We start from the raw sequence: 22,203 nt of genomic DNA, 5'->3' as shown, positions 1-22,203 counted from the left end.
AGAGGTCTCTCAGCTTTGCTCACCCTGGGCCACCCCTGGGATCAAGCAGAGGTGGGACAAGGAGCAGCAGCCTGCCACAGGCTCTGGTGAAGGCTAGACCCCCACCACACTGTGCCTGCCAGCCACTTCTGTCATTATTTCAAACCACTGCTGCATCTGAAGAGGGTAAATTTGCTGCATCATTTTTACATGTCACTTTGAAGATGGGAAGTTCTGCAGGTGTTCTTTTTCCAAGCATACATCTTGGCAGTCCCGGAGAGGATCTTTATGACTGTTTGCCCAAAGTCCAAAAAAAGTCACTTCATGTATATCAGACAATGCCCACTCAAATAAGCAAGGACTACTCTCTGTTCAATCTGGGCTATCGGAGATCATCTGTAAACACAGCTGTGGGCTGAGGATTAATAAGTATTATTGCACAGAAGCCTTCATCAAGTATGGGTTTGCTAGGTACTCTCTGACCACTTCAAAAGAGCCAGATCTATTATTTTTTCTGCCTCCTGAGTACAAAGTCCACCCACAGGACTGGGGTTTTTTGAGGGTTGTGACTTTTTTCCCACCCCAAGGAATGGAAACCAACATGTTCTGATTCCTATCTTTCAGTCATCACTATGGTAAAGATTAGTTACCATCACTATTTCAGCTGAGCTAGCTGCTGAATTGCAAATGCTATACGTAAACAAAAACAAGTAAGTGAAGGAACTTCAACACGCTTAGCTCGCCTTTTAAAATTCAAGGCAGGGGTTTAAAAGAGATGAAGCCAGGGAAAACATTGGATACTAACACCAGCCAAATAGGGAAAAATAACGAAGTTGTAAGCCTGAAAAACTGAAATGGAAAGAATGACAGATTTACTGCTGCATTTGATGCACATAACCACTGATAGACTCTCCCCAGGAAGTGTTGAAATTACCATCACTGAAATGAATCCAGAAGCTAAAAATTAAATTATCTTTCCCAGAACATTCCAATTTGGGCTTTGGCAACAACAGATGTTTTAATGCTCTTAAATATATGCATGCGCGTGTGTGCACGCATGCACACACGCACACATATACTTAAGTACAGTATCCTCTTTCACGCAAGACCTCCCTCTTAGTTTTCACAAAGTCAGACTGAACTTATGGTCATTCTGCAAAGCCTTTTCTTCAAAGTCTCTGCTCAAATGCAAAACTGTCAGATTAAGCAACCCATAAGGAGTCTTACAGCAGCTCCAAGTTATGAATGAATGGTTATTTGTGAACTTGCCTGTCAAGACAGATGCGGTATTTGTCAGTGCAGTGTGAGTTAGATACGGTGGGAAGGAGCCAAACAAGCGAAGTAAAAGGTCAGGATCACAACATTTCCCCTTCCCCCCCACCTCAGCTCGCCTAAAATGATGCCACAGCTTTTGCTGAAGTGTAAAACAGTAGTCTATTTTCATGCGACCTACCGTGATTATTTGAAAAGCAATACTCACACAAGAAAAGTAAAAGAAAAATGGGTGCAGAGGGAGAGGAGAACAGGAACGGTTTGGTGCAAGAAAGCTACAACTGAGAGACAAATCCAAGATGGAAAGAAAACAGCACATCTTTAGAAATTCGGTGATACTTGAATCGAGACCACTCTATGTAAGTTGAAACACAATGCGTTGTTTTTCTTGTATTAAAATGCAGTATTACGAGGATCACAAGTTAATTCGTGTTGGAAGGGGCATCTAGTCCAACCTCCAGCTCAAAGCAGGGTCAGCTATCAGGTCAAATTACCATTTGCACTTTATACACTTATTTATAATAACCTGAAGTCAGCACCACACAGTGCTAGGTCTTCTGTAAGGACAAAGAGGTTCCTGCCCTAAGGGGGTTTCAGTGGGAAAAAGCTCAGCTCTATAGTGAAGATCCTCAACACGCCAATGAGCGTCACACATGAAATTAAAAAGAACCCTCACTCATTGTCCAAATTAAAACCTGAATGAAGATGTTCTAAGGATCCTCTCTGTACTCTCAGCCATAAATCTGCTTCAGGGATGCCTGTGAGGTCTAGCATCTCCTGGAAACCAAACGTGGATGCCAGAGAAACCAAACACCAATACAAGATATATTTCAGTGGAGCCTGTCTTTCCACAGTGAACGAGCAGTCTCTCTGTGTTGCTGCCTAAACTCATCCCACTTGACCTCCTCCTCAAGGAGCCAGGAGCTTTCCAAGCAGCATGCATGAACTGTTGTGCCGTTCCCTTTTGAAAACCCGGCTGGTTTAGAGAACGCTATGCTACCCAAAGAGACAACTTCTCTACTCTGGACCAACTTGCAGAGCACCAAAAACATGTAAAAACCTGCTCACCAGACAGGTCTAATGAAGCCAGGTCTAACACTTCATTTCTCCAGGGCCGAGCCTGTGCCATTCGAGCTAAGAGAACCACAGCACTAAACAGGCTCATGAGTCATTCATAAATTCTAAAACAACTGGTCACACTGAAAGGAAATAGAACACAACCCTTCACACTAAGGTTTTTTGCAACTCCTCATCCTCTTGTCACAGACAAATCTTTGAGTTTCTCTGCTATATCTTGCAGCTGCATGTCTTATACAGTTGAGCACCCAGCTGCAATCACTTAAGAGAAGTTAAGGACAAGCATGGGAGAGCTGTTTTAAGAAGAAACACAGCTCCTTCGGATAGACTACTACATAAAGCCACCCAACAGCGATGCTGGAGCTAGGCACCTACTAGTCCACATCAAAGATAGAAAGGGAAACAAGCAGTAGCCTGTGGTTGAAGGCAGGATGCAATCTTTCCCTAAACAAACGACCAAAACAAACTTTTTAGTCTAAACAAATCAGCAGAAACATCCTATTTAACATTAAATAATACCTGGGGAGTGTATCATCCTCAAGCTAAAAACTGCCTGCTTGAAAATGTGCAGCATATGGTTTCACAACAGGAATGGAAACATTTGTGTGTCTTCACTTGTGACTTGTTTTGTCACCATACCCTGGGGTTCCTCTCTTTATCTGTAATACAGGAGCAGCCTAGCATAGACATTGGAAAGGCAAAAGAAGACAGCTGCCCAGTGGGGTCAGCCTTCTTTGAGATCACAGGAGCACTGAAGAGCCTCCTCTTTCCTCTCTAAAAAGCCCTGTAAAGCATTTCCTTCTCACTGGGCTCCAATGCCGAAATGACAGATTTCAATGCAGCGAGAGGGATTTGAACTGTCTGGCTTTGTTCATCCCTGTAAATGCACCATAAACTGGGCCCCAATTCAGGAAGCTAATTAGGCATACACAGAGCCTTAATGTTAATGAGTCCATTCGTGTGTGCGAATCTCTGCACATGGTTTAGAACTGTGCTGAAGATGCTCGCCAAGTATGACAGCCAGGAGTTCTCATACACCTTTTTGCTCAGCTCTGGTGCAGGCAGGAATCTTAAACCAACAGCAAAACGCTGTAAGTAGTAACTTCAAAGTATAACAGTCATGCTGGTTATTGCTACTCTTCTCATGCAGCACACCAAGGGTGAACAAGGCTAAAACCAGCAGCTAACCAGGATGATGCTCTGTTTTCTTCGCACAATCACATACTCGCACCCAGTCCTGCAATGACATGCAGCCAGCAAGAGTGGCATGAGCTTCGAGCACTCCTTGCACATCTCCAGCCATGAGCAGAAGACAAGGGCATGTCTCCAGATAAGTCTCTGGGACCGAAAAACATTCACACTGCCAAGGGGCTGGGGGGCGGCAGGGGTAGTGATGCACATCCAACCTTTTCACTCAGCAAATTAGAGTGAAAGTGCCTCTTTAACACAGACACCAGAAAGAAACTCAAGGAGAGTTACAAAAAGGACTTGGGACTACAGCTCTACATTTCTGTCCTGCAGGTCTTCTGACCTTGCAGTGTTAAAGAGGGCATCATGGGTTTTTTTTTCTTTTATGCAGGCTTCATCCTCTGGAAGAAACACAGGAACCTTGTATCATGTCAGACCGGCTTGTGGACCTCCCCCTCTTCCAGCCTGATGCTCTGCTTACAGCAAGTTGCTGGTGATTCAAAAGGCAGGCAGGAAACACACGTGGTGCACCCCACCATCTGCTCCATACGAGTGGAAGAAGAGAGCTCTCTTTGATTTCAGCTGTTCTTGGTTAGTGCATCAGAGCATGTTATTTTATTATCCCTCTCGGTACGTAGAAGACTACTGTCCAGAAAGTTACCCTGCCCCTTTTTAAACCCACTTGCAATTTACTGTTTTTTTTTTCATCACCACCTAGGAAGATTGCAGTAAGAGCCATTCATGAACAAGGAGCAAGGAACCGTTCCTCCCACGTCTCCCCTCAGGGAAGCCTTCACATTCCTTCAGGTCCTCTCTGCAAACCAGAGTAACCCGACAAACACCTCCTACAAGAGGTGCTCCAGAGCACAACCATAGGTCCGGTGTAGCTAGAATGTTTTAAAATAAGGTATTCCTTCTGAGACTGTTTCCATATCTTTAATAACATAGGGAATCCTGAAAGTTCTGTGTTCTGCTAAATGCTAACATACGTGAGCCACACAGCCGTAGCTGTTAACATCGTGGTTATGATGCAGTCAGTGCTGGCAGATGCGGAGCACAGACACTCCTGCACAAGTAATTCTGGTACCCTGAAGACAAGGAGCCCACATACGTATAATTGCTGGTAAATCGAGTCCTTGTTGATAAAGTAGAAGCATGTCATTGTACCCAGCCAGTGTATAATGTTGTCTTTCATGAGGCAAACATTCAGCAGAACGACTGTCTATGTAAAGCAATATTCATGGTACTGAGCTCCTGAGAAGACTAGTCCTACCACCCAGTGCAGGCTGGAATCCATGGAGGATACTAAAGTAGTTTAAAATCTGTGCAAAACCAGGCCCAAACCCAGAAGAACTGCGATTTCTTCAGCTACTGAGTCCTTACAGACCTATGTCCAAGAATAAAGAAAACTTTAAAATTTACCTGCATTAGCCTTAAAGCATCAGTACCGACCAGCTCACTGAATGTGACAGAAGTTGCCATGAATCACAATGACAGAATTGGGCCCCAGCCCCCGCATACACGTGATGCCTGTTTTTCTCGAGTATCCCAGTTATGCATTATAGTATTACAATTTGCAATCCTTACCTGTGCTGGCCTTCAATTTCCATTTATTATCAGTGCAATGGTACTTATCACCCAGACTCAAATAAATAACTAGCTTAAGTATCAGGCCGTAGATAACCAGTGAAGAACCGATAAGTAATAAACGTCTAATGTGATCCAGCTTTCATAGGAATCAGTATTAAGCGTCTACTCAGGTAACTTCACCTTGGCACAGAATTCACAAGAACTGTCTCTGATGTTGTGCTCAGCTTCCACATCTCACCTCCCTCTTTAAACTGCCTGGTAAAACAACTCAATTTCTGACTGCCAGCTGGACTTAGGAGAGATTCAAACTTTCAGTACCTAATCCGTTCTGTCACAAGCACAACGCAGGCAGGCATGCTTGACAGACAAAAGCTTATTGGTTTTTCCAAACCCCTTTGTAGTATTTTTTTCCACCACTACTTTTCACATCTGTTGGTTTTGGGTCCGGCAGTCCCTGACTCCCTGAATTTCCACATATATTCCGACTCGATGTGTCTTTAACCTCAAGTGGACTGTCAAGCCAGATGCCAGATGCCCCCTTACTTCCTCAGTGCAAACTATCAGTAAACCTTAGCATAACTTTACTTTGAGCCTTAAACTAACAGCATGTGAAAAGATTAATATGAATAAATTCAAAACTAATCAGATCCCTTCTTTAAATGTTGACACAGTATTATTTATATCCCATAAATACCTTCTTGACTAAAATTCATCCCAGGAGATTGGCATCTTGCCAGTTCTATTCATATTTACTGTATTTATACAGTACAGTTGGCCAAGGATAATATTTAAGACAAAATATGCCTTAGGGTATATACAATATCTCTTATAGTTTTCCTTTTAAATCTCCTCATTGCTAAAAATATTTAGTCTGAACTTTACAAAATGCCCCACAAAGACCTATCAGCGATCTGTAGTGATATATTGCTGACTATGAGTATAATTAGAGCATATTTGTAATACTTGGGTTGCAGTCAGTTACTTGAACACTAACAACTTGCGGTAAAAACTGAACCACTGATCTTTCCCATGCCTTCCTCCCAGCAGCTTTTGACCTCCAGTGTGTTCGCACTGATCCCCTTCTCCCTCCAACACAGCAGAAACCGTAGAGTTAAAAAAATTTACTCCGAGACGTCTAGGAGAAAGCACCCGTGGCCGCCAGAACTGCGCTTTCAATTTCTTCCTTTAAAATATGGTGGAGCGATTTCTTCCCTTCTGTCTTTTTTGGAAAGGTTTGCTCCATCCAGCATAACTAGAGAGCAGTGGAAAAACAGTTAACCTACTTACTCTGATGTTAGCGACAACCCTCGCACAGTAGTACTGGATCTGCTGCTAACTGGCCCTCTGATCCCAAACGTCTGATGCACTCTGTTGGTAGATACCTGCAATCTCCTTTGCTCTTCCAAAACCTCTATCGATACCTCAGTACAAATCTGGCCTCTGACAACATTTTAAAAATAGATCCTCTTTTGTCAACACCATCCAAGTCACACACCACAGATATTTTAATTTTTTGGAAAGTATGCAGCTGCATTTTGGACTATCGGCTCTTTGTAGTTTGCTCATGTGGGGAAAAAGGACAGATGTGCTCAGGATGGACACATTCTACAGTTTTCAGAGACTCTGCTACAGACTCAACTCCACAAGCCAAGGCACTGCTATCGGTCTTCCTAACCTGTGCCCATAGGTTAATGCCCATTTCTCTGCTCTGGGCATGATCTGATAGGTCTCAAAACAAAGTGCTGACTTCCACCAGCAAACTACTACAGTATACCAATGTGGAAAACAGGCATGATTTCTGTGTTCTCGCTATGGCTATGAATTACACTGAACCTCTCTGCTCATACCCACCTGGCTCCAAATATACTTTTTTTTTTTTTAAAAAAAAAGAAGTATTTCTTCCCTGAGGGTAACAAGGGTGGAGTGTATTTATCATGGCTATTATAGATGGTGCCATAATTACAATAATAAAATGGCTCTGACTGCCAGGATGTCCTGTACCTGATGCTGTCATTTAAGAATAAAGGAAAAAAGGGAGGCAGCTGCACCGAGTGTGGGGTTCAGATACCTTGGCTGGCATCCTAGGACTATCACATGCAAGACGGAGCAAGCCCCAAAGCCACAACTTGCTAAACTAAAAATAAATAAGGGGAAAACGCAATTAGAAACTCTAGGATAAAGTTACCAAGATGGCTGCATTATCTGTTTAAGCAAGAGGTATGTGCTTTTCAAAAACAGACAGCAAGTATATAGGGCATCAAGTGGCGGGGGAGGGAAGAGAGAGAAAAAGAGAGCTAAATGAAAAGAGTAGGGACTAGGTTTTGGATATGCGGACAGAGAAGTTATTTTCTGCTTCTGGTATTTCACTTTCCTCGGTATGATGATGATCTAGATTCTTTTTAAGGGAGTGCGGTGCTTTTTCTTTCCTTTTTCTCTATACACTTAAACTTCACTACCAAAACAAAAAGACATGTCATTATGATTATTAATTATTCTAAGTGGATCTGGTCAGCACAGACCATTTGTACCCCCCCCCCCTTTTTTTTTTTTTTTTGGGGGGGTGCAAAACGTGGCGTGGATCACCAGAAGGTCGTTAAAAACAGCAAAAGGCAGAGGGCTGAGACAGGTTCCAAGAACCGAGGCTACCCAGAAGGGAAAACTTTTTCTGTACCTGAAATGAGAGTGCCCATGAACTGAAACGGGAGGCCAGTTAAAGTGGGAAGAGGAGGGAGGATGTCGGTGTCTCTGTCCTCTCCGAGCACCAATCTGAATAGCGGTCTGAAGGACAAAGTTCTGGAGGGGCTCAGACAGAAGAGGAGCCGGTGACTATTTTTTTTTTTTTTTAAGACCTCCTTTTCAGTTATGGAGAAATGGAAACCTGCCCGATCCAGACACTCCAAGGGAAACAACAGCAGTGGAAAGATATTGGCTCTTTTTGGAGGCTGCACACGGGGCTGCGGGGGAGCTGAGACCCTGCGCTGGGGAGGGAGCGGGATCCTGGCCGGGGGGGAGCTTCGCTCAGGTACACGGTGGTGGAAAGCAGAGGCACCTTCAGGCACTCCTGAGAAACTTCAAAGAGGGTCTGAACCTCGCGAGTCTGCGGGGACAGCTGAGCCCCCAACCCTCCCACCCCCGGGCACCTAAACGAAAGCCTGGAAGCCACCACCAAGAGAGGCAGAGGATAAGAGCAAGCGGAGCAAAGGCGGCAAATGATGATGCATGGGGCTGGTATCTGAAGGTGCTGAGCACTGCCAAGCCTCGGGGGCGAAATGACACACACACGCACAAACACAGAGGACTTACTTTCGGGGTAAAAAGGCTGCATGTCTATTTTGTAAACTTCTTTGGCATAATACTCCTCGTCGCTCCTCTCCCTCTCGCAAGTGGCGGCTCTGTGGTTGGCTTTCTCTTGCAGCAGGTCCCTGGTGCTGTTGTAGATGGAGATGACCTCCGGGGGCACCTCCTCGGGCTCGGGGTACTCGTCCGGGGGGCTGGTGAGCTTCAGTTTGCTCAAGATCTGCCCCCGGATCGCCTCGATCCTCTTGCGCATAAACTGATCCATGTCGAGGGTGCTGCAGGTAGACAGGCTGAAAGCCACGGTGGCCAGATCCACGGTGAGAAACACGCTCAGGAGATAGCAGTGCATTTTAAGTGTTTAAATACAGCGCCCCCCAAAAAAAGAGTGACTTTAACAACGAACAACAACAAGGGAAAAAAAATTAAAAAATAAAAAGGGGATGTGTGCAAACAAAGGGAAGATCTGCAGACAAAATGCAGTTAAAAACCGGACTGCAAGGGCGACTTGCAATCGAAAAACGCACGGAAGGCGTCAGTGAAAAAAAATACCAATAATAATTAAAAAAAAAAAAAAAAGGCAAGTTGCTACAACTAGATAAAATTCGGGGGTGGAGTGAGCCGACCAGCCAAAAAAAGGGAGAAAAAACCCCCCCCGAACAGATCAACAAACCTGCGAATCAAGTAAACGGAAGACAAACTGTTCTCAGCGCGCTGGCGGAGCCGGCTGGAAAACCAAAAAACTGAAGGGGAAGGAGGGGGAAAAAAAAAAAAAAAAACAAAAAAAAACGAAAAAAAGGAGGGGGAGAAGCAGCAGCGATGGCTATTACAGGGCGCTGCCGCGGCCGGCGGGGGAGCGGGTGCCGGCGCGGCGCTGAGCCCCGCCGTGCGCCCGCGGCGCCCGGCGGCTCCGGGCGGGCAGCGGCGGCGGCGGGAGCGGCCCCGGCACCGCCCCGCGCCCGGCGGCGCTCAGCCCCCGCGGCGGCGCCGGCAGAGGCGCGCACGTGTGCGCCCGGCTGCGCCGAGCCCCGGCCCCCGCGCCCGGGCGCAGCGGCAGGAGGCGGCGGCCCCGCGGCGGCGCCTTGCCCCGGCGGCGGCGGCGAGCGGCGGCGGCGATCCTCCGCCCGGCCGCGTCCCGCAGGCTGCTGCGTGCGCCCCGCGCTGCATGCACCGACCCACCCCCGCCCGCGCCGCGCCGCTTTTTCCAGCTCCCCTCCTCTTCCTCCTCCTTCCGACACGCCAACCCCACGCCGCAGTCAGCGAGGCAGCGCCGCCGCCCCGACAGCCTCCCGCGGATCGCAGGCGCGGAGCGGCCGCCCGGGGCTGGCCGCGGCGCAGCGCCGCTCGCTCTCCTCCCGCCCGCCCGCCCCCCCCGGGCCTCCCCCGCGGGGCTGGGGCTGGCCCCGGCGGCGCGGCGCGGCGCGCAGCTCCCGGCGGATCTAGCGCTCCGCCCGGCACCCCCCGCCCGCCCCCGGCCCCTCGGTGCTCCCTGCGAGGAGGGGACGAGTGCCAGCAGATAACATCACGGCCGCGCAGGGAGAGGGAGATTTATAAGGTCTCCCCGCCCCACGTGCTCGCCTCGCCGCGGAGTGACGTGGAGGGGCCGCGGGGAGCGGAGGGCTCCGCCGCCGCCCGCCTATTTATTCCCCTCCGCGCAACCGGCGAGGGACTCGCCGCAGCCTGGCCGCCGGCCCCGCCGCCTCAGCCCGGGGGGGGGCAGCCCGGAGCCCAGAAGAAAAAGCAACTGCTGCCTGGCGCCTTTCTTTTTTTTTTAATTTTTATTTTTTAAATAAGGCTTTCGTGTCTCTTGCACCTTTGATTAGAGTCATTGGGCCCCCAAGCACCCTTCCTTGAGAGGCAGAATTACGCGCCTCCTGGAAAGGGCTTGGATGTGGCTCCGTGCGCGGCTGCCGGGGCAGAGGGCAGGGATGTGCCCGGGGCACCGGCCGCCGGCGGGGCCGGGCCCTGCGCTGCCCCGCACCGGGCTCCTGGGGTTCCCCTCCAAGTGTGTTTCGGGCCACTCTCATCGCTCCCCGCTGACAGGCGGCTCGGTAATCGGTGCTACCCGCCGGGGGGGTGGGGGGGGTGGGGGAATGAGAGAGGAGGATATTTGCTCCTTCTCCGAGGTCTCCTCTCCTGTCGGAAGCGTGCAAATACATCCTCATCTGCACTTGACAGAAACTCTCAAGCCCCAAATGCTTGGGCTGCGCCCGTAATTCAATTTTTCCGCTGCCTCTTTTGGCCACAACGAACACCACAGTCTCCATCCCTGCCTGCTCCGGCACGCATGGATGGGGAACGTCTGGTGCTTTTGACCTCAGGACGGCAGCTGCCCCTCTCTGCCCGAGGGAAATTAATCGGCAATCTACTGGGCATCCTTCAACATTATGCCATAAAGCTTTTCCTTCACAATCCATTTGTCACCCCTACACAGCAAATTTATAAGTGGTCAAGTCGCCTTTTACTTTACTCTCACCCATTTTAGCCCTGTATTCCTTTCTGAATTGAGTCGTCACAGCTTTTGCTTGCCAGTGATACAAGGCTGTTTCTGAAGAACCCCTGCTTTGTTTCCAGAGACAAAGCAACACGTAGAAGAGGTACTCGAAGAGCCACAGGCATTGAGCAGTACAGCTGGGCCATTGCCTATGGTAAACACAGAGAACAAAAATGAGGGAGGGTGATGGGGATCCCTCTGACAGCACGAGGAGAAATGTGTAAGGCAGAGACCGGCCTATCACCACCAAAGACTTTCTCCAGCTGACCACATCTCAGGAACCATCTTCTTTCTGCAAAACGTTCTAATGTATTCTGAAGCTTGGAAATGACAGCCCCAAAATTAAAAGCAAGCTTTTCCTTCCCAGCACGTCTGCGAGGCAAAGCGCCTCCTCTGAGGGGCTGTGGCTGTGTGCTGGGGTGATGGAGGTGCCCAGCAGCACGCAGCTGCTGCACGCTGCTTGCATTTGCAGGGCTTTGCTCTAGGGGAATCTTGCACCAACAGAGCCAGCTAACCTAGTGCTGCTGTGGGTACAGCAAAGATGAGATCCTCCGAGAGGTGAACGAGGTAAGAAAATGTATTATTTACAGGTATGTAAACTTACTCTTTATTCTTTAAAGGTGCACGGGTATGTACAGCACTGTGGACACAACCAAGACAGCATCTTCCTGATGCAGAGTTAACGGTGCTTTCCACTTACATCCATGAACTCCTGCAAGGCCACAACTCACCCTTTTACTGCTGTACGTGTCAATGTCCTGCTCCTACTGACCTCAAAAACACAGCTGCAGCGTCAGGAACAGCAATGTTTCCAAAATTACTCAAATAAACAAGCAAGCTCAAGGTGTAGACTCAGCTGGTTTCACTCCTACAACACACCTGTACAAAATGAAGGGGACAGTTCCTCGAGCTGTTACATCTCACAGCTCCGCTGCCACTAACCAGCTGAGGAATCGGCTGTTACACGAGGTACCTCAACCACAAATACTTCTAAAGAAAAGGATTATTAGATTATTTCCTCCAAAAGCTCCAGCTGAGACCATGGAGAAATTCCTTACACAGCACCTATGGCGCCATAACACTTCTCTGCTGTAAACACGCTGCCCACCACTTGCCTCGGGAGCTTCAGAGCAGCCATGAGGACAGTGCTCGACACCTTCCGTCTGTAGGAAACTTCCCACCAATCTCTCAGGAGACCTCTGCAGATACAGCCCTGCCAGATCACAGTGGTTTGACTCTTGCAAGTTTATTTTTATTCCGATTTGGAAAAAAAACCCCAAACAAACAAACAAACCAACCCCAAAACCAACAAACCAAACCCAAACTTTTCAGTGTCATTCACAAATCCTGGCGCCTTAGAGAGATGCCCTACTGGAAGCCATCAAACCCCCGCCCTGTGCTCGGTGCCCGGCTGGCCAGGCTGCCCACACAGCTGCAGGTGCTGGAGGTCCAAAGCTCCTCTACATAAGCCACCAGAGATCCAGCAAGGCTGACAGCAAACCAGTCTGACTAGATTTTGAAAGTTGCTGAGATTCCTTCTGATTTGGCAATGTTTCCTCAGAGTCTTTCAGACCAGCTAGGAAAAAAAGTTAAAATAAATCTTGGGTTTGTTCTCATTCGAAACAACGCAGGGTGTCAGGCTTACCCAGGTGCAGCTCTCCGTTTTGACCCACTACTGCAACAGAGCTCCATTCCCTAAAACTTTCTGGTATCACCATGGTGATGTTTTTGCCAGGCAGAACTTCCTGGGGGCAGCAGCAGACATGGGCTTTGGCTTCTCTATTCCAAAAGTCCTGGCCACTTGAGCTACATCCCTCAGCAGCTGCTGAAGGCCCATCGCACGTGCCTGAGACGCTCCAGCTCGCCCCAGGAAGGGACACCTGCCTGCTAGCCAAATCATTCAAATACACATCGACATTCATAAACCCCAACTTTCCATTTTGTAAATGGAAAAAATCTGGAACGTATACATCATGATATACCTGATCTCATTTCTAAAATCTCTCCCCTGCAAATTTAAGGATTTTTTTTTATGGTTTTTTTTATTTTCTGTCCTGCAAACTAGACTCTAAATATGCGCCACTTCTACCTTGCTGAAGTGAGCAACACACAGAAGAAGCAATCAAAAATTGTCAGAAATCACAGAGACAAACGATACGCACTCTACAAAGCTAGATAATGAGTAATATCGTCAGAATTCAATAATCATGTGCCCTTCTGCACAGGCAATCCAGCTCCCACATTCTACCTTTAAATTCCAGGACTGATACATCTGTCAAAATCATCCCAATTATGGCTTTGCATTTTAGCCTGAAAAGCTTTTTATGTTTGATTCATTCCAAAATAGTTTTTATCTCATGATCACCTGTTAGTTTCAAAAGCTGCTGGGATTATCAGGCCCTAAAGTTTAACTCAACTTAAACTTATCTGTTCCCTCCACCTATACAGAATGGCCTTATCCTGTGGGGCTGCTGTCAGTGGAAGCTTTGTAAGTCAAAAAGCAGGAATGGGCCCTTAGCATGCATACAGGGAAAGAACAGAACTTATCTGTTTTGGAGCTTTTAATTCAATACAATACTGTCTTTTTATATATTGATTTTTTTTTTAATAAACAGTAACTGTTTATTAGAAAAACAGGGACACCTGGAAAGTTACTTCACTAAACGTAAAGGTTTCGTGTTTCCTATTAACTTAAAAATTACGTGGTCAGGATTTTACAATTTGTGGTTTCTTTTTAGATTGTTTTGGTTATACGCAAATGTGCTGTGTGAAATACAAAGGCAATAATCTTTCTAAAACTGCTGACGACCAGGTCATTAAGTAAGGTGGCTGGCCACATTTCATAAACTAAAGAACATTGTTGGAAGAGGAATAACTTTTAAAAGTTAAGAGGTGACTTCTGTAAACTCTCACACTGATGACGAGTGCAGGATGATTGCACAATTAATTCTTTGTGGCACTCACAGAAATCTGCAGCCGTAACTGTGGTCGTGTAGAATCTCAGTTATTCTGATGCAGGGTGCTAGGGAAAAAAACTTTTGAATTCTCCTTTTTATAAAAATACATGGACATAAATGTACCGAGGTTCAACTCGTAGAGCCAAGGTGGCACCTAATAAAGGTGAGGCAAAGAGGAGATGACAAATAATGGAAAATCGTAATATATACCATAATAAAACCTTAGATTTTACTGTTTATTATCCTTAGCGAAGCAGAAGTTCCTACTTCTGTGCTGCACATTTCATTAGTGTGCGCAGTAATGCCTGGATGAATTTGAAAGCAATCCTTCCTCCCGACCTTACTAACACAAGCAGCCCCGCTGCCCCTAGGATTGTATTTCACACAACCACAGCCCACTCTGGCAACACTCATGTTCCAGAAGATAAAGGCTATTTTATAGAACATGCTGTTTGACACGCAAGACTGCTATCCATATATACATATACATATGTAACTACTTGTCAACTTGCAAATCAAAGTTATGTTTCTGATATATATGTAGAGAAAGAACCTATTTGTAGGAACAAGAACGTTTATTTTTTTTACAGTTTATAGGAACGAATATATAATATGTATTATATATAGTAGGAATGAGAACTTTTATTTTTATAGATATAGTTTATAGATATTTTTAGATACACACCTATTTTTATATATTTTATGAATATATATTTTTATATACACACATACATACATAGATGTAAAAAAAGTTCTCATTCCTACAAATAGATTCAGTAACTTCAGTGGAAACAATCACAAGAGAGTACTCAACAAGATCCGGTCCAAAAAGCCATTCAGGTGTCACCTCTGTGATCTTATGGAATGGCACCACCTCCACCATCGAGAGAGAACGCAGTATTACAGCAAGCTGTAATGTCCACACAGCAGTGTATAGTCTGTGTGTTTAAAACTGTACCTTAACAAAAGACATGTAAAAAAAAAAAAAAGCAACTTTACACAGGATCCTGATTCCAAGACATCTCAAGCCAGAATGACTAAAATTTGAAGGAAAGGGGCATATTCAGGAAGTGCTATTACAGCTGTCCCTTAGAATAACTCCCCCTTCTTCACAAAAAAAAAGTTTTGTGGGTAAGAGGAAAACGGGAACAGAAAGGAGCATGACCATCAGTCTGTATTTCAGTGTTAGGGTTATTATCCACATCCTATGTGGCTTGGATTTGATAACCCCGAAAATAGCTTCCCTGTAGCGAAGTTGCCCTCTCTCTCTCCAAAGAGCACAGCTGGTACATTAGGGGGTCTAGGGAAGCAAGTGCAACAATTAATGGTCTAAACCACATACACTAAAATTATACATGTTTTCTATAAAGGCTGCACACATCAGTGCTGCATCCAAAGAGGTTTTTGCTTTTTGCTTCCAACAGCCAGTTCCCATCTTTAAATTAGTTAAGACTTTATAAAGTCTTGATAAAAATTTTATGAATGCCAGAGAAGTTCCTCCATGGCTGCACCTCCCAGACTCTGATCCCTTCATGTGCTCTTCCAAATCTGCTTGTCAGCCCTGAGGATGCCACACTAATCTTCTCTGTATCATTCCAGTTTTAGTTTATGTACCACCAAAAAAAGGCCTTCCTTAATCCTAGCACCTGTGGTTTTAATCACCACAGGAAATCCTGTTTCCACTAAAGCCAGTAAGACTTAAATATCAGCAGAAGAAAATGATCAGATCCACTAACAAAAAAAATAATTTAAGAAGGCAGAAATATAAGCACAGTGTTTTATATACCAGAGGGGCTTGACATCTACTTACAGCAAGCATGACAAAGTAAAGACAATAAAGTCATCCCTTTAATCAAAATGTTCGAACTCCTGACCTGCATCTTTTTCTCAGTATTACAGCTGTTGCCTTCTATTTCTGAATTGCTCAGTGATGATGATTTGGGTTCTATCTCATTAAGTAACACTCAACTGATACCTATAAATATTGTAGTCCTAACAGAGCATCTACAGGAGTTTATTCAACAAATTAAAATTATGTAAATCAAGGAAGAATATGCACCCAGACTGCACCGCTGAAGTTTTAAAAAAATTATGTATAGAGCAAGATTAATTGGCAGCAACTTCAAAAATGGACCAGCCCGTAATGCCATATTTTAAGTCATATTCTGCAGCTATGAAACACAAACAGCCTTGGGTCTGGAGTCCTGTCTTCTTCACAAGCTGCCTGCACAGTCTGCACAGAGAAAAGCTCTAATAAGCTAATACAGCTTCAGAAATGTTTTTTGATAATGGTTAAGCAACACCTGTTCAAGATGATCCAAGTGAGTTTACAGAAAGTAATGCGTTGTTTTGCATTACCTCAGGACAAACAAACACACCACACCCCAAAAAAAACTCAAAACTCATGCAATACCCAGGTTTTGTGCTGCACTCACCAAACTGGCTCCAGAGAAGATCTTTGCGTTGCCTCTCAGCCTTACACGTTTTTAAACCCATTTTCTATGGCTGTCTACTGAAATCAATGAAAGCAGTATTCTTGAATGGCTGATCAAACTATACCCTTCCAGACAGATGGTTTGAGAAGAACCACCTGAGAGCACCTCCCCTATCATCCAAGGAAGGCTGTGGGTTAAGGACAAAGATCTTTAAAAGCATAAGGAAGATCAAAAGAATTGTGGTTGTTTTGCACAAATTTAGAAGTCCTATATTTTATAGAAAATAAGAGAAAGGTATCGTGCAAACAAGATTTAAGAACAACAGAGAAGAACAGGTACCAAGAATGGGAGAACTATCTTCATTAAACATATCAAAGTTCAATCTGTCCTTTGGACATTAACTTTTAAACTACTCCATCATGGAGACAGACTGAATGACAGGTGAAATGCCTACTCTCACAGATGTGTCAGTTTGAACATCCACCTCATTAACAGTCAAAACAGAGTTTAGAAAAGCCTACACACTGGCTGACAATGAAGATGTCAGATCCAGTACCATCTCACATAAAGGACCTGAGTCCACAGACTCATTACTCCAGTCTCTTAAGAAATCCAAAGAAATTAAGTCATCACAGGGCAGATGGTCCAGCAATATGCTTCAACTGTAACTGAAGTGAATGAGAACTGAAGACAACTGTGTCTGGTAAGCATAATACTGACATTATAGACAGACATACAGGTAATTCATTTCCCCTCTTTCTTCAACTATCTTCTTTACAAAAAAATGTATTTCACTTCTGCTTTAACCCTAGGCAATGACACTAAAACTTAGAAGAATGCTCTAGCAGTTTAGAAAGAAAAAAAAAGGAGGGGGGCAATAAAACTAATATAACAGGTGGAGAGAACAGCAGTGGCACTGGTGGCAATCCTGATCTGACCTGCTGACCGCACTGGTACAACATCAGAAAGGTGTTGAACATCTTGCAAGGCCTGATTGGTCCCTTTGCTAACACAATCCACAAGAATGAATGTCAATATATCATCCCCCCGAGCTGGATTTGTTTGATCGATGTTTTTACTGGAAGTATATTTACCCTTAGGTCTAATAAATTATTTTGGCTGAGTAAGAAGCCATTAAACTGAGGGTCTTGCCTGAAGGTTCTGAAAACTCTTCATTGTCTTTTTCTCTTATGAAGTGACACCCACTTGAGAATTTTATGAAGACTTTTCTTCATAAAAACCTTACTACCTTTATAAGCACGTAACAAGATTTCAGCAGGTACTCCCCTAAAAACCAACTGTGTACAAATCTACACTACTGTTACCAACATGTAGCTGGGTGACATCCTTTACGTACAAACCTTAAGTGCTTCTGAAACTCATTGGGAGTATCACTGAGGAAGCAGACCTACACAGTGGTGGAAAAGCTAACCATGCGGTTTTGATCACCCTTCATCTCCAAGGAGCACTGCGAGGTGGCGACTGTATGGGTGTTATGGGCAGGTATGTCAAAGTCTCAATTACAAAAAGCAGTAAGCTCAGGTACTCAGCCCCCTAGTAACAGATTTCATTCAGCTGCCTGACTTCAGGCACCCTTCCTGAAACGGATGAAGACCATTATTTGTCCCTGGGCATAGGTTACCCTACATATAAGGCTGCTTCAAAAACATATTCTTGGAAGTCTCTGCCATTGGCAGAACTGAGAATGAGGCCCAGGACTGCTGACACCGGTATTTCTACCCACAACTTCCTACTCTTCTAATACATCATTGCCCACAAACTTTGCAATTTATGGATTACTTGAAAAACAAAGAAAATCCTCTTTAGATAAACCGTACACAATCTGAAAATCAATGCAAACATCCACATAATCAAGAAAGATCTTCACTACCGTTTTGCTCAGACTAAGCAAACACTTGTATGCATTTCTGTTCTGAACAAGAATGGGAATGTCCTCCTTTACTGGGATAGAAAAACAAAGTTAAAAGCAACAAAGTGATTGAGTAGCCGCAGGCTCTCAGTCACAACCTCCAAGATTACATTCATAATACAGTTTATAAAAGGTTCATAAATGGCTAGTGGAATCTTTAAGTACTTCAGTATTCAAACGGGTTTTAAAACTATGGCAAACAACCCTCTGTTACTTTCTACTTGTGATCACACATACCTGTAATAGACATGATTTAAAGACCCGATCAGTACGTAACATCAGCAGGCTGTATATTTAGCCATTTCTAAACTATGCATTAAGTTTCTAATAAGAAGTGTAACCAGTGTATCTTTTAAGTGAACTATTTCTATTAATTATTTAGCTACTTCTGGGAACATTTACATCTGTAAGAAATCCTGGTGGTATCAAACCACAATGCAAGTCTGATCCTGGTTAGCAGTTCACAATTAACACCACATATATTGAAAACAGAATTAAGAAACACTAAGAAAATGTTGCAAAATAATGCCAAAAATATTCACTCACTGGAATGAGAGAACGGGCTATTGAAATGACTGAGGCACTGTGAAGAAATAGTGCTTTTTATGAGTGTTTCTAAAATCACCTTCTGAAGTGCCTCTTGGAAGCCATTTGTACTCATGAGGTCACGTGAAGGCTTGATCAAAGTGCCCTAATTAATTTTACAATTTGATATCCAACAGATGAAACGGAAACCATTCCAAAGGACGAAGCATTACACAAACACAAGCATCTCTGGTGTTAAAGCTATTCAGTTTGAGTGGAGTTTTATTTCAACATGTCCCTTAAGACAGAAAAGCAATTAAAAAGATGCCTTTGAAAACAAAGTGCTTTGTCTAAGAAATATCAGCCATCCCTATCAATCTGAAAAAGAATGATTAAGGAAAAGCCCTTAACTGCTAGATCATCTACAGGGGTGAAACCTTTGAGGTTTGCATACTGACAGGAGCTTAAAAGCCACTGCTTTAGAACAGCAGTAAATGAAATTGACAGTCTTCCACCATCTGTTAACCAAGAACTTGTCTGATCTCCAGCATCTGCCACTGAGGTCCTGGATCTAAGTTTAACTTCTTATTCAGCAGCAAAATCCTATCTATTTAACAAGATTCTAAGTGTCTTCACTACCTCAAGCCCTCTCCTGGCCCTCTTACTCCTTACCTCAGCAAGTCTTGAGAAAATCATTGAGCAATTTGCAGAGTTTGGAAGTGAACGACATTGATGACTGCTCTGTGTGGACATTAGCTATGCCAGTACTCATTTCATAAGAATGAGGAGTTTGTCATTTTAAGTCGTGCAGCGTTGTATGCCAGATGTCTTCTGCCTTCCTCCCTGGAGACAGCTACTGAGCCAGCTCTGAACAGATGTGGCTTTGCAGACTACCTTCTTCTGGAAGCATCAGATAGTCAAAACACTTTTATGGCCTCCAAACAGTTCATTTCTCTCTTTAAAACAAAGCACACACAAAAGAAACCCTATCTCCACCAGGAAGCAGCTTCCAGCTCTTTTGTTCTGCTCAACTTGTGAACCCATGAGAACCTGCCTCACAGCTGCATAAGCGGAAGCTCTTTCCTCTGTGTTTTATCAGGGAAGATGTTGTGGTGCGGTAGCATCAGGCACAACAGGGATATTCCACCACCACTCCTGAAGCGTTTCCCCTAACAGCAGGCTGAAGAAAAGCACGAAGATGGTTCTCTCACCCCCACCCCCCCTCGGCCAACTAATTTCCTTGCTGAAAAATGTTAGCACAATTAATGGGAAGAGAAATTAGACCAGAGGGTGAGACATGGGGAAGAGCTGACCCTGTGCCTTCTCTTATTAAACAAAACTTTGTTGCTTTGCATGCAATCCATAGAATATTAAATTCTACATACTCTGGAGTTGGCTTGAAGCCTAACAAAACTGGAACCACCCCATCCTTATTGGCTTTATATAGATAGGTACAGAAATATACAAAGTTGAGATGATTCATGCGCTCTGGAATGAAGAGCAGCAGCACAACTTTGCTTAAGCAGATATTCATGGGATCAGGCAAAACAGACCAAGTAACTGACGGCTGGGAAAAGCCGCCGAAGGTTGACCTTGGTCGCTATTGGAAAGGAAGAACATTACTGAAAAAGTGGGCAGGGCAGCTGATCCCACAGCTGAGAGAGGAGACATGAAGGTATCTCGGTCAAAGAGGGTTTAGCTCTTCTTTTGAATTGTCAATTAAAAAAACCCTTGTGAAATAAATCAGCTGCCAAATGCCTAAAATTAAAATATACTGCTCCCATCCACCATAAGAGTCCTGAGCTTATTTCTGGAGGTAGTTACCAATTTAAGTTATCCTAGAAGTTCCTCTGCATATGGCACAACCAAAGGACAAGGCAAAGGCAGGGTACAGTATCAAAAAACTATCCAACATACATAAAAATATGAATATTATGTTTCTTAAAAGGCAAGAAATGCTCTCCATTTATAGGCAAAAAGTACTGCTATGTGCTCTAAATTAAATGGAAGCTCAAGATATTTTTAGCAATATTCCACATTATTCTCAGACACACAAGTGACACTTCAGTGCTTTAATCAACACATTACTTCAAAATGCACAAATAAAATTCGTAAACACCCAAATATTCTAAAGTATTCTGAAAGTATTTTGAAATTTTTAATAGTCACCTCAGGATGTTGTAGTTCCTAAGAAAAACTAGGTTGTTCTCCAAAAGCTTAATCCCAGACAGAGACCGGTGATATCAAAGTAGAGAACAACTGTAGATTTAAGGATGTTGATGTAATTTTTCCACACAAAGTAAACTGAACTCTGTAGAAAAGAAAGCAATGTCAGATTAGACTATTATGCTGCTCCACAGAATCAAAATTCATTGTAGTGTATTTGTGTATTGCACTAATGAGATGCCAACTCTTGCTGAACAGCTATACAGATGTCAGGCCTTCAGAAGCCAGGATAACCATATGTCAAGCTTCTGTGGTTTTGCCACTTGATATTTTGGGTGTATGCCTTCATTTGTGATAATAAATATCAGGCCACATACTAATGTCTCCTCAGATATCTAATATGTTTAACACTCAAAACAGCTTGAAAATCTAAACATTTCTGCTGTTAGCTTTGAGTTCTCCTCAAAGAATTATGCTACAACATATTCCAGATGAATAGGCTGGGGATAACACAACCATTGCCAGTTGTTAGGATGGGTTTCTCTGCTATTTTGTATGTATATTTTTTATCCCACAGTATACACAAAGTTCAAACCCCCTCCTCTCCTCAATGCCTTTGTTAGGAAAATCTAAATCCACTGTCCTACCACACATTTCAATGCTGAAGACTGGAACAGCGAAGGCAGCGGAATTCAACCCCTAGCCTCTCATTTAGGACACCTTAATCACAATGCACTTCCTTCTGTATGCATATGCTTATACAGAATATATTCTTATTATGTATGTTAGCTTCTGTACCTTCGCAACCAAACAACTAATTAGGAGAAACTGCTGTAGTTTAAAGCCAACAGTGTTACACTGACAGATGTCTTCCACAATTTGATACTCTTACAGTATGCACCTAAGAGGAAGGGCTTTTGTTTGACCCTTTACAGACCTGAGGAATTAGCATTACAGCTGACTAAAGCCACAGGATGTAATCTTGGAAGTCCGGCTCCTTACTGAAAAAGGCCAGAACACCAGAACTGCAAATGAAGCAACACTGAATACAATTTTATGTGGTATTGCTAGAAAAGTCCTCTCTCCTCCAACAAAAACAATAATAATGACTGTCTCTTACCAGTCTCTTAGCTTATACAATTTCAGACTTGCAATGGAAAAAAACATACATACGTACCTCTATCTATATATCTAAAAATATAAAAGCCAATCAGTAGGGTCAAGTCTCACTTTTTGCAATTATGTTTCCAGAGTTGTCCCCAGTCAAACTAATGCTTCAAGACCAGAACTATCACA

General features: G+C 44.2%; 1 protein-coding gene across 2 annotated transcripts in view; it reads right to left on the bottom strand.

Annotated features, from left to right (window-relative positions):
• TGFB2 (transforming growth factor beta 2) overlaps nt 1-9,155 on the bottom strand; it is a 66,274-nt gene extending 57,119 nt beyond the window's left edge. Inside the window, exon 1 of one of the 2 annotated variants that reach the window (XM_074897234.1) lies at nt 8,406-9,155. In XM_074897234.1, the coding sequence (XP_074753335.1) occupies nt 8,406-8,752 (347 nt within the window). In that variant the 5' untranslated portion in view covers nt 8,753-9,155. The remainder of the gene's footprint in view (nt 1-8,405) is intronic. The other variant, XM_074897233.1, reaches the window with a different exon arrangement.
• Between the last annotated feature and the right edge of the window lie 13,048 nt (nt 9,156-22,203).

The sequence above is a fragment of the Athene noctua genome, chromosome 1 (genome assembly GCF_965140245.1).
Source record: "Athene noctua chromosome 1, bAthNoc1.hap1.1, whole genome shotgun sequence".
Classification (NCBI taxonomy): Eukaryota; Metazoa; Chordata; class Aves; order Strigiformes; family Strigidae; genus Athene; species Athene noctua.
This window is presented reverse-complemented; position numbering and strand designations above follow the sequence as displayed.